This window comes from Paramisgurnus dabryanus, chromosome 15 (assembly GCF_030506205.2).
Source record: "Paramisgurnus dabryanus chromosome 15, PD_genome_1.1, whole genome shotgun sequence".
Taxonomy (NCBI): domain Eukaryota; kingdom Metazoa; phylum Chordata; class Actinopteri; order Cypriniformes; family Cobitidae; genus Paramisgurnus; species Paramisgurnus dabryanus.
In genome coordinates, this window is record NC_133351.1 from 6,141,018 (window position 1) to 6,154,729 (window position 13,712).

A 13,712-nucleotide genomic window follows, 5' to 3' on the forward strand; every position below is an offset into this window, starting at 1 on the left:
AGAGGCCTCTTAAGCTGTTGAGTTCTCAGCTTAATTAATAAGAGAGAGCAGGACGAAATTTTACTCTTCACATAAAATGCAACTGAAACTGCCCTATGAGAGAAATCAATATAATTAGGGATGCATAATGATTAATCGCAAATAATGTATAGCAGAATAAAAGTTTTTGTTGACATCATATATTTGTGTGAACTGTGAATAATAATTATGTATTAGGGATGTGCATTTATGTCATTTTTTCATTTCGATTAATCCATAGGTCTGAAGAACGAATACTCGATTAACTAGGGGCGGGACATACACGACATGGTGAAAATGAAAATATTTTTATTAAAAATGCTCAAATAAAACTTAATTTCGAAGAAACTATGACAGAACAATGAACACATACTAGATTATTAATGAATTAAATGTTTTTAACAGAAACCTCTGACAGGAAAAGCTGCATGATGAAGTGAAACTAAAGGGTTAATAAACACAAACCGAAGCTATTTCTATATGCCGCACTCAGCATAATATTAAGCCTTTATACAACGTGCATCTATCTGCATAAAATGCAAGACTTCAACTAAGTTTTCAACTAAGTTATCTAAAAAAAAGAAAGTTTAACTCCCTTTGTGGATGTGCATCTAAAACAGCGCACTTTTAAACACCTCCAGTCAAAGCTCAAACGTCATAACAATAAGCAGCTTTAAGTCTTTTGCTATCATTGTAGCGTTTAGCTGTGTCGTGTCGTCCTCTTACCTCAGTCAAAATGTAATGGTAATGCTCGTATGGCTCTCTGGTATCTCTTGACATTTTATGTTTAAATATGAGATGATAACCCATTGAACTTCTGACAGCGCTGTACATTTTGCACCTGACTGACTGTTTCCGAAAATCACGGCATCGTTTTAAACCATAGTGCCTCAGTGATGTGAGTTGTGGCCGGCTTCACAGGATCGGCGGGCTGCCAGGCATTGCGCGGATCGGCAGGTTGCTGCGGTGCGGCCGCGCGGAATTATCTGTTTGTTTTTGAATTACGCATGGTAATGTTACTGATGTCATACGTCGGTCTGCGTAGCTCGATACGATGTCAAACACCTATCTCTAGACCCGGTCTTTACTACCACATGCACTTGTAACCCTAACCAGACATCCAAATGCCGCCAAATCCACAATAAATAAATAAATAAACAAACCCACATGATCATCGTTTTCGTGATCGATCATTGATGCCACGTTCGAGTACTCGATTGCCCATCCATATTATGTATATATAAATATTCACATATGCATGTATAATTTTAAGAAAAAATATACATTTATATATTAAGTATTTATATATAATATAAATTATACATAAATATACAAGTGTTTAAACACATGTAAACACTTCTTAAATATATACATGCATGTGTGTGCATTTATCTATACAAAGTTATTATACACACTTTACACACATATATGATGTAAACAAAAACTTCTGCTATTGATTAATCATGATTAATCGTTATGCATCCCTAATTGATATCAGTGCAGAAGAATGAGGATGAAACCCATCAGGTGTAACATAAATCATGTGGGCACAAAAGTGGTACAGGTATATTTATAGCAAAAGCCAACAATACATTGTATGGGTCAAAATCATAAAAAAAGATATTAAGTAAAGATCATGTTCCATATAGATTTTTTTTTACATTTTCTACCGTAAATATATCAAAACATGTATTGATCATTAGTAATAGGTGTTGGGCAATTTTCTCAATATTTGGACATTTGGATGCACCCTCAGAATCCTGATCAATGAAAGGCTTAAAATAGCACTGTTCACAGTGTGTTCTCGCCAGAAGTCAGAAAAGATGTAAAACATTGTGTTTAGTACCTCAGATTAGATAAATGGGTGGAGAGAAGGCGTTCTGTGTGGCTGTTTGAACACATTCAACCACATGTGCGTTTACACTACAAAAGCAATCCGATCGAAAGGGTTTTCGACTACCTCTGAATGTGGTTGAAAGTGGTCGAAAGTGGATGCGTTCAAAACGTTTTAAACACCATTTACACCTGGCATTAACGTCGTCCACTTGTGATCCGATCGACGAAAACGCATGTTAATACCAAGTGTAAACAGCCTCTCAGTCAAATATTGCCCAATCCTAACAAACCATACATCAATGGAAAGCTTATTTATTAATAAGATAGAACTCAAAATATATATAATTTTTTTACTTGAACGCTTTCAGACAATGACTTTATCTCGTTACATTATCTTATTAATAGTTACTGCATTGTAAAATGTATTGATAACATGATGGAGGATCTTTAATAAGGTATGGCGAGTTTCACAACGACTTACAATGTGGCTCATCCAATAAGATTTAAGAGCGGTTTCCTGGACAGGGCTTATCGTGGTCCCAGACTAAAATGCATGTTTGAGCAAATTTAATTTAAAAACACCTTGCACTGACCTATTTTAACATACATCAGTACCATTGTTTTGTCTCAAGATACACAAAAGTATAGTTTTTGTAAGGTTTGTTTGTAAAAACGACTTTAATGTCCTTAAATAACTAAGGCCTAGTCCTGGATTTTTCTAAACCCTGTCCGGGAAACCGCCCCTTAAAGTTGGAATCTTTTTCATATTAGTTTGTAACTTAGGCGTTACCTAATATGAAAGTATTTTTTGCGCCAGTGCCAGACTTATCAATCATTTGTTATGCACTGTATTTTTGGATCGCCTCCATCGTATTCTCAATAAAAGAGAAAATAATCAAATGAGTTGTTTGCTTTCATATGTCAAGCAATTCACTGCATTGCAGGAAAGTGTATGACTAAGTTTGAGTTAATGTCAAACAAAATATACAATAAATGACAACCCCTAAATTTAAAATGCCAACATTGTGTTGCCTATGTGTGGTCGTCTTTGGAAGAATTGCCGGTGGACTCACTTGGTGAAGCGAATCTCCAGATGGGAGGTCAGATACTCGCGTGGGGTGAAGGTGTGCTCCCAGACCATCATGTTGGGTACGTAGTTGATAGAGAAGCAGAGCTCTGATAGAGCAGTGTGCAGTTTGTCCAGACTGTTAAAAAAAGCCCAGAATTAAAAAACTCATTTCCTTCAGATTACACAACAACTATGAGTGCAAGCCCTCCCATACTGCTCCCATTGCTCCTGGACACCAGGTGTCCATTTCAGGCTTGGTTTAAATCCCTTTTATATTATACGGAGGATTTGTTTGAGTATGTGTTGGTTTGGGAGGATAATACTGTAAACGCCTGTAGCAAGGCTTTGTGCATCGTGTGTGAGGGTCATTGGGTTTAAAATGTATGTATTGGTGTGATGGGTGAGAGGAAGTGCACGTTGTCCTTACTTGGTGACCAGGAGTCTGTTCTTCCTCATGCTCTCCACGCCGGGCTTCTCTCTCTCTGGTTCACCTTTCTTCCCCGTCTGCTTTTTCGACTTCTTGTTCACAGCCTGACTGATGGTTTTGGCACAATGTTTTGGCAGCAGCTGTGCAAAGGAGCAACAGGAAAAAGCCCCTTTTTAAAGTCAACACGAAATCAAAATTCACCCCCGTTTACTTAATTCGCCCATGCACATTATTCTTAACAAAAACAAATGCTGGTCTTTATAATCTTGTATTGAATTGTGCCGACTTTCCTTTTCAGCTGATGTCACAAATCTCTCACTATTTTAAGTTCCCAGCCTACATTTAATCTGCGGAGTTGAGAAATAAAATAAATGCCAAATGGTATAATGTGTCGCACATTAATTTACAGACTTCCCAAACAATCTTTTTCGCTAACCACCAAATGACCCTTCTCAGCCGAAAATAGACCAGGTGTGAGGTGACCAATGAGCCGCTTTCTTTTTGTGACAAGATGATGGTTACTCTAGGCAGGGGGCGTGTTGTGTTGTTGGTTTACTAAAAAAGCTGAGGTTACACGTTCGAATCACTGTGGTTGTGCGTGCCGCCAACAATGTTCAGTGATTCAATCGTTGTTTATTTTCATTGTGAACATATCGCAACCCAACAGAACATTCATGGTAAATTTCCACAACTCTTCGTAAACCCAGTTAAGTCTCAGATATGACATGGAAAATTCCAGATCTCCCGAAGATCTCTTTCTGTGTTTTGGCAGGGTTGAGAGCGGGTGCGTCACTGACCTGGTCGCTCAGGGTGCACTGCTCGGTGCAGATGTCTGTGATGAGGTTGCGGGCCTGCTTGGCCATCTCATCCAGGAACATGTTGCACAGGGAGAGGCTGCGGTCTCCGATGTGGTGCCTCTGCAAGTATAGATGGACATAAAGCCATTAATAGAGACTTGCCTGGAATAACCCGACACAAAGAAGATATTTTGATAAACGATGGTAAGCACCCAGTTGACTGTACGCATTAAATTCCATAGTATTTGTTTGTCCTATTATGGAAGTCAATGGTTACATATCAACTGTGTGCTTACCATAATTTATCAAAATATCTTCTTTGTGTTCATCAGAAAAAAGAAATTCATACAGGTTTAGGACAACATGAAGATGAGAAAATGATTAACTATCACTTTAGGTATTTAGTGCCAGCTCGCCTTACACTTGAGCAATAGCAGGAACCTGTAAGCCATCCTAAACCGATTTTTTTGAGGAGTTTGCAACGTGATTAGTGCCAACGTAGAACACACCTAAATACTGACTTTTGCCTGAAGGCGGCTGAAAATTTTGTTGTAAAAATTGTGTTTTTTTTTAAGGGCTGTCAATCGATTAAAATATTTAATCTAGATTAATCGCAAGATTGTCATGAGTTAACTCGTGATTAATCGCAAATTAATCACATTTTTATCTGCTCTAAATTTACCTTAAATTAACGCTTTTCAAGTTTTAATACTCTATTCAACATGGGTGTGAACAAATATAGATCCTTTATGCAAGTATGTTTACAACAGCCCGTTTACATTTTCGTAAGAAGCATCAGCCATTTTTTTGTATATTAATTTTTCGTTTCAGAAGACCCTTTTATTTCTGCATTTCTGTTTGCTGCTGCATCCTTTGTGACCTGTGCTGGCAAACTGAGTCGGGATGAGAACATTTTCAAAAATAAGTTATTTCGATTTTGACATTCTCTATAAAAAAACTTCAAAACAATGCATGATTTGTTGGAATCTGACAAAACATGACAGAACTACACCTGTTTGAAATTGACAAGAGTCAGCAAGTTAATTTTGAGAAAAATCCAAAATGACCACAAAAATGACCACATCCAGACCTTAAAATCACTGGTAAAAGCAATAGATTTGGCACACACAGTCAAAAACAATATCAATATTTGTTAAACTTTTTTCTTTTATTGTGTGATTGACAGCTTTAAGATCTACTGTATAATGCAAGGATCTAATATTTTTTTCTCAACATCAGATTTTTCTTAATCAGATTATATCTGCGTGAATTCTTGTCAAAACAGATATTATCAAAACTGTAATTATGTGTATATATCTATATACTTGCGTCTGGGTGTACGAGCTTCAGATGTGTCAGTCAGCGTGAGGAAGATCGTTTTTGAGTTTTGTCGCTCTTAATAACTTTTTTTACATTAATCAGGTCACGATCTTTATCTCTCTTAATAATTATTTTAACATCAAGCAAGTCCTGCACTCTATTTTGTAATTCCTGCATGTTTTAACCAAAACCAAAATATCAAAGTATGGATGCACTTTTTTGGGCTTCAAGGTCAGAAGTTGCTCCCTGATCCCTGTTTTGTACCGTTATAAGATTGGAAGAACAAGAACATTTACTAAAATAACTCCAAATGTCTTTGTCTGAAAGATGATGGACATATGTATCTCGGATAGCCTGATGGTAAATCATGGGGTAATTTTGATATTTGACTGGAGCATCGCTTTAAAATGGATTTCATTAAAACTTTTCTAAAACAACAAAGCGGGTGGTGGCATAAGACTTTTGCTCAATACTGTGCAATGATTCATGAGGGAATGAGACTCCAGTATAAGCTGCTCAGGTGAATTTGGCTCAAACTGAAGTGCTGTTTGTGACCTGTCCTCCATGTCTCAGTGAGGCTCTTTGTTATTGGCCAGCTGGTCTTGTTCCCCAAACTTTTTGCCTAAAGCAAACACCGGCCCTACACTTCTAATGCAAAACAAGCATCGCCCCTGTGCGGGGCTGAACCTCAACTCCTGGCTGACTTTCCTAAAAAAATGCAAACAAGACTGAGGAGGCCGCTACATATTCCCTCGAGCACCCGGCAGGAACAAAACCTGTCATTTAAACCAAAGGTGGCAGATCTGGATTTAACCCAAACCAGTGTTTACACTGGGAGGTTAGACAGCGATCTGATCATTAAGATTCATCTCGGCTCTGGCACACAAACTCCTGATATAATGCTGAGAGTCCGAGGTGATGCAGGTTGGAAATATCTCTCAAGACCTTTGCCGAAGCACCGTGATCTTTTGTTGTTACTCTGAAACGCTGTAAAAAGTTTTCTATGCGAGGATGGAAATATTCTTGGAAACTTTTAGTGCTTTTCCAACATAAATAAAGCTTGCAGCTGTCCAAAGCTGTGCGGAGTGGACACAGGAGGAAGACCATTTCAGAAACATGCTGAGAGAGGGAGTTTCATGTTTAAATAAGGGAAACCCAAGCCTTCTATGGCTCAATAAATCTCTTTTATTCCTATAAGTGCTCTCAGACAGCTCAATGTTCAGGCCACGCAATGACATGAGACCTCTCATTGTGCTCGCTGGGTTTGGTACCGTTTGTCTGCCAATTAAGAGGGCGAACGTGGGTTTATTTACCAAATTTAATTGGATATTGGAGGAAAATGTGTTTGGCAGGAACAAACACTTGGTGAATGTGTCGGGCATATTTCAGTGGCCGGAGGAGGGGAACAGAAATCTGTTGTGCTATTCGTGTGTGCGGAGGGGCTTCCATATGCCCCCGGGGATTCTGGGTAGCTGCACCGGTGTATGGTTCAATAACAGATTTAATAAATCATGCTTTTCAGCGTTTGGTTTTCCGCACACATCCTGATACACGGACCACAGCGCTCAATGCTGCGTGGTGGGAGATTCCTGATCTAGTTAACTCCTGGAGCTTTCAGGATTCACGGTACGACTCCATCCTGAACCCTGGCATGGGTCGCAGCTAAGCTGTGGCGAGAACCGACAGAGAAGAGAACGGATCTTTCCTAAACTCCTCTTTTGAAAAGCAAAGTAATTTCACTAGGGGACAATCTCGAACACATAAAACACAGTTTTTCCAAAAACATAGACTAAACTGAACAAGATGAGGGCGTGTTGGACTGATCTCAGGTCAGTGCGACTCACCTCTTCAGGGCAGAGCTCATGAGTGCAGCTCATGAAGTGGGTACAGAGGAGAGGGAAGGAGATGGAGTGTCGAGACTGGGACGGCAGTTCGAGACACTGCTGGAACATCTTTTCAAAGGCGCGGCTGTAAAAGCTATCAGAAACAGAAAGAGGAAAATGAGTTGCCAGTTCACTTCAGCGTCTGTTACAATCATATCTAATCACTTCAAACGCTGTCTGCTCCCCACCCAGCATGAAAGAAGCCATATCTGAAAACAAGAGACACAACAGTAGGTTGCTATGCTGTTTAATACCTAGCAAAAATGTCAAGTGTTGGCGTCAGGAAGCAGAATCTAATATTTGATCCAAATCGTGAGCATGTGGTCTAATTTCAATATAGTAAATTTAACAGAATCCTCAACATTCGCACACCTTAGTTAAATTCAAATTCAAGGACCTTTCAAGTGCAAATCCCCCTCAAATTCAAGGACTAAATGTGGGGACACATTTCAAGTGAGAGCAAGGTTACATTGTGTTACCTTTTAAGATACATTGTTACAGTTCCCTTTTGAGGGAACTCACGCTGCGTCACTGCAGTGACACTTTGGGGATGCCTACAGGGGTAAGTGCGTCTGAATGTGCATTTCAAATTTAACCAATGGTGAGGCTTAACGACAAAGACAGGGTGACGTGGGAGCCAGGAAGAATATCGCTATCTGAAATATTGCCAAAGACAGCGTTACAGGGAAGCAGGAAGTATGGAAAGGGAGACGCAGCGTCTCATTCCCTTCTCAGGGAACAACAGTTACATACGTAACATGAGACGTTTTCATGTGTCAAACACAACTATGCAAAAAAGCATTTTGGTATGAATCAACATCCGCATACAGAAGATATAAGCATTTATGGATTTTTTTTCCATAAAATGTCTTGCATAAAATAGATTCAAGCACTTTCAATGACCTCTATTCATGTATGTTTATTTTCAAAAACTTCCCAGGGCCTTAAATTTTTCCCCAGATTCACAAACGTTCAAGGACCCGTGGGAACCCTGGATAATCATACCAGAAAATTGACAGATCTGAAGTCTCCACGAGCATCTCCACCAGAGAGTCGACCATCTTGGTGTGGAAGATGATGGTGTTCATCATCTTGCCCAGCTCCCTGTGATCTGCCAGTCCGAGCGAGGCCTTGGACACGCTGGTATAAGCCTAAACACAAGGAAAAACATTTTTAGCGTCATTTGGAAACCACATAAGTCAATTAATTATCTTGACAACTTTTACAATCGATTTCCAAAGGTTAAGCTTGGCGTGCTTGATTTCCATGAACAAACCCTCAAGCAAATGTAGAGTGACGAATCGGATTGGAAACTGGACCGTGGAGGAGAATGAAGAAAAGTGTGGTTTGATATTTGACCATGTCATTAAGTTTGAGGAGGCTTTCTGGGAAATATTTTCGTTAACTTGACACCATTGGACAAGACAACATCCAACCAATTGCGTTTGTAACAAACAAGATCATCTTGAACGTAAAACAAGTGTGAGAAAACAACAAAGCCCTGCGCTGCCTTTCATCAGCCAATACAAAGAAAAAGGCACGGCAGGATGATACCATAGGACAGCCAGCAGGTGCTTAGCTCACAAATCTTGTGGTTATGGAGTTCGGGGAACATCAATAAACATATCGTACAGCAATAAAATCCGCTGTGAAGTACTAAAGAGTATTGAAACCCAGGGCTTATTTTTAGATCCGCATTTGCAGACTGCTGCTGGTAGTTTAATCGGCCATAGAGATAAATAGGGCTGCACCCTTGGAAACAAAGAGGCCAAAAGAGGAACAGGCACGAACTGAGTGAACTGTTAGCTGTTATATGCTGGCAAGTACTATCTCAACATTAAACAAAGCATGCTAAACTAAAGGAGAGATGTGGGTATCCCTTTTTTGACAGTAGAGATGGGAAACATCTTGAGAGCAAGCTGCTATCAAACTTCTATTGTGATGTAGTTCACATGGTCATAACGGGTCAAGAACCTAAATGCTGAAACATCATTGATGTAAAACGAAGCGATATAAGTTAAATGGATAGTTTACAGAAAACATCTGAGGCCCCAGAGACTTCTATACCAGGAAAAAAATAATACAATGGAAATCAATGGTGCACCAGAGATTTGTTTAGTTATTAAAACATTTCACGTCTTTATTTGTGTTCAGCAGTACAAAGAAATGTATACAGGTTTGGAACAACGTTTGGCGCTTTTCAATGGCATAGTACCCAACAGTTTGGTTTTGTCAGGTCAGGTCAGGTCAGCTCACATCACTTTGGCTTGGTTAGCTTTTCCATCGATTTTAGTATCACTTTGGAGTGGGAGGGATTATAGGTGTGTCGTTATATTTGCGCTGCCTACTGCTGTGACATCATACAAGTGACAGCGTTGCTGTACATTTCCATACATTCATTTATTTCTCAGTCCGCCCCAAAATTAAAATTGACCACCACAAATAGATGTTTGCACATGGCGTTTATCACTACCTCTGTCTCACGGGACAATTTTTTGTACAAACACTCGTGGCTTCAGCCGACATGCTCCGCTGAGCCTCATTTAAGTCGCATTTAAGCATATATGTGAATGTGCACATCGCGAATGTGCCGCCACAAACTGCAAGTCAGGAAAAAAATTGTTATGGTGTTCCTGATTCTCAACCTGTGGATGTTTTTCATGGCTAAAAGGGAGTTTGGGAACTTATAGCAGAGCACAGATGACAACATGTTTGCTCAAGACAAGCTAGCATGAAGGTAAAGCTTATCTTTTACATTATAGAGATGATGCTGGTAGTGATGATTCTTATAGACCAATCAGTGATCTACAGAGTTTCCGCATCACGTTTTGGTATCAGCATGGGTCGCTTGAAAACGTGAAAAAGCTCAAAAAAAGTAAGCTGACCCAAACCAAACCGCGTGGTACTATGCAATAGAAAAGCGCCATAAATGACAGAATTTCCATTTTTGGTAAACAATCCCTTTAAGGAGTATATGGCATAAAAAAATGGTAGTAACCGTGTTTTTTGGTGTATTGAGTATCATCAGCAAAACCATGGTTTTACTACATTAATCATGGTTTATCCATGGCTTTTGTAGCAACACCATGGTTATTTTGTGGCAACTATGGTTTTATCTATTCTTTTAAACGCCCTTACATCTTACAAAAAAATTCACAGGGGCAGAGGTAAAACAAACTTGAAAAATATGGTTTAATGGACAATGAATTCTGACAAGATGGACATTTTAGAGGATTTTTGAGAGTCAAATTGTGATTTTTGAATTTCCTATTCGGCATCTTGTATAGATGACTTAATCCCAATGATTTTTAACCATGGTTTAATAGTAACATTGTTTTCTCAACTGTAGTGAAACAGTATGGTCTTAAGTCATACTATGGAAAATATTATTCATTTTACTTTAGGTTATGGGGAAAAATGTGACCTGGGCAACTAGATTTACCCACATAGTTGAACACACAAAGACTGTATCACATACCCACATCTGCACGCACGCACGCACACACACACACACACACAATTTTTTCAGTGTCCTGGCAAACAGAGAGACGTCTGGGCTGATAATAAATGCAAAATGAAAAAATAGTTTGCTATTTTTAACTCCTGTTGAAAACGATAAACAAAAACCTTTGGTGAAGCTCCAGGCTGTTCTGTGTTCAATACAAGTTAAGCTCTTTTGTGGCATTTCTGGCACAATTTCCTAAACATCAGAAAATTATTCAGACTCAACCCTTTCATTCTTTCAACACTGTAAAAATCATGGTTACAGCAAAGCACTTACAGTCAAAGTAAACAGATAATAAACATTAAAATACTTCAGACTAAAAGGGACACACCACTTTTTTTGAAAATATGCTTATTTTCCACTTGATCATTTGATTTTTACCGTTTTAGAACCCATTCAACCGATCTCCGGGTCTGGCGGTACCACTTTTAGCACAACTTAGCATAATCCATTGAATCTGATTAGACCATTAGCATCGTGCTCAAAAATAACCAAGGAGTGTTAATATTTTTCCTATTTAAAACGTAACTCTTCTGTAGCTACATCGTGTATTAAGACCAACGTAAAATTAAAAGTTGTGATTTTCTAGGCTGATATGGCTAGGAACTATACTCTCATTCTGGCGTAATAATAAAGGACTTTGCTGCTGTACCATGGCTGCAGCAGGCGCAATGATATTACACAGTGCCCGAAAGTCATCCCCTTGGTAACTTTCAATAGCAGGTTTTAAATATGAAAAATATAGAAATACTTTGTTTTTTATTATTGAGCGCGATGCTAATGGTTTAATCAGATTCAATGGATTATGCTAAACTATGCTAAAAGTGCTAGCGTCAGACCCGGAAATCAGCTGAATGGATTCCAAAACTGTAAAAATCAAATGTTTAACTGTAGGGGAAATAAGCCTATTTGAAAAAAGTGGAGTGTCCCTTTTAAACATTACATGTGTCAACACAAAAGGAGTTTGATAGAAATCCTACTTACAATGTTCATGTAAAAATTAGGGGTGTAACAATACATCAATATGGATTGATGCATCGATCAAAAACCTTACCATAATGCATCGATGCGCAACATCTGTCTATGCATTTCTGCCAAAACATGCATTTTCGTTTACTTACAATACTGTTTGCCTGTGTGTCAGATTGCGATGCAACAACAAATCGGTGGTAGCAGTGAAAAGACATATGCAGAAAACTCGTGTCTACTGTCGGACACGGTATAAATATGAATTAAATCAATCGATATACCCCTGATTGACATGTTTTATGTAAAGCACATTGAGTAAAACAATGTGTATAAAATGTGCTATGTGAAAAATCTTCTGTGGGAATTAATGCTATGCCACAAATGCTGTTAAAAGAGTTTAATATGTTACGAAGACGAAGCATAAAAAAAAGATCAAATGGTTTCTCTGCTCAGGGACTGGGCTGAACAACACACAGGAAACCCACTGAGGTACATGCTAAACCATCCCAAAGACTGATGGGATTTAAGGTTCACACACACTTGCACAGATTCTCAGAAACGCATGAAGATATCTCATTGTCTCTCTGCTTTCATTTCCATCCACCCACATGCACCGTTGGTGATAAAAAAATGCTCGGTATTCCACAGGGACGGAGTTTGATTTATTTAAGCTCAGATGAAGCCGTGAGAGCTTCACAAAAACGGTGTTGTGTTTTATTTCTAAATTTCCAGAAAACATGCTCCAAAGAGCAACAAGAACTCCAAATATTCCAAAACAAGTCCCAAATATGTTACCTTCAATCGTATTTAACAAAAGAAAAGCAATTTGTGACCCTGTCTATGAAAACCCAGTTAAAATTATTTTTTTGTGATTTTACAAAAAAAAATTCAACGTAATTTGCTAAAATCTAACCTTGATATCTTTAACACTGACTGAGTAAGATCATGTCAAAGATGTGAAATCAATTATTAAAATTAAATGCAGATTATGTAACTTAAACCTGGATTTCACAGACAGGGTTGCATTTATTTCATTTGCTGTTTTATGTTTCTGTGTCATTTGCTGGGGAGATAAAGGCTGTTAATGAATCAGAAGAATCCAACACCATGTACTGACTGAAATCATCTCACCTGGAGTCTAAACCAATCCAGTCTCATCCCTCTGAAATCAAACACATCGCCGTCTTCAACTGTAACACATATACACACAGTCGAGCTGTTTACAACAAAAGACAACAAAGACAATACAAACTTTTAAAGTAGAAAAGAAGCTTCACTACCTTGCTTGACACTCAGAGAGGTCATAGTGTTCACAAAAGACGACATAATAATGGACTCGTCCTCTGGGCAGACAGACAGGTTCTATAAAAGAAAAACACAATGATTGTAACATTTGTAACAATGTTGGCCATTTAAAAATGTTACAGTGATGAACAAGAAACACTCATGGTTGAAGTCTTGATCTTGGAGCTCAATGACAATGCTGGCTCTCCATCTAGTGGTGAAGGTCATTCATGACACTGCTCTGCTAACTTTTACCAGGATTGTTATACAGAATAATTATGTTCTGTTAACTATAAAAAAATAATGCATTAAAAAATGAAAAGATCATGTACCTTGGTAAACAAAAACTAAACAAAAACACACCATGGCCTTGAGAGAGAGTTTTGTCTTATATTTATCTTATATAATATAGTCAAGCAATAGCACAAGAGGAAGAATATCAGCTTGATTGGAAATGTGATGATTATGACTTTAGCTTCAACACCTGTTGTTTTAAATGTGCTATATAAATAAATAAATAAACGTTATATAGTTTATAAACTAAACTAAAATACTAACCACATTTTGTGTCAAAAAGCATTTTTTTTATATATATATATAAAAT

The 13,712-nt window shown here is 38.3% G+C and overlaps 1 protein-coding gene across 8 annotated transcripts in view; it reads right to left on the reverse strand.

The window, feature by feature from the left end:
• nckap1 (NCK-associated protein 1) overlaps window positions 1–13,712 on the reverse strand; it is a 58,889-nt gene that overhangs the window by 16,047 nt on the left and 29,130 nt on the right. For 4 of the 8 annotated variants that reach the window (XM_065252241.2, XM_065252239.2, XM_065252243.1 and 1 more), the window contains 7 exons: window positions 13,105–13,186; window positions 12,956–13,014; window positions 8,356–8,501; window positions 7,312–7,444; window positions 4,148–4,267; window positions 3,351–3,490; window positions 2,928–3,059 (listed from right to left, as the gene is read on the reverse strand). In XM_065252241.2, the coding sequence (XP_065108313.1) occupies window positions 2,928–3,059; window positions 3,351–3,490; window positions 4,148–4,267; window positions 7,312–7,444; window positions 8,356–8,501; window positions 12,956–13,014; window positions 13,105–13,186 (812 nt within the window). Of the gene's footprint in view, window positions 1–2,927; window positions 3,060–3,350; window positions 3,491–4,147; window positions 4,268–7,311; window positions 7,445–8,355; window positions 8,502–12,955; window positions 13,022–13,102; window positions 13,187–13,712 lie in introns of all 8 variants that reach the window. The other 4 variants (XM_073811921.1, XM_073811920.1, XM_073811923.1 and 1 more) reach the window with 1 other exon arrangement.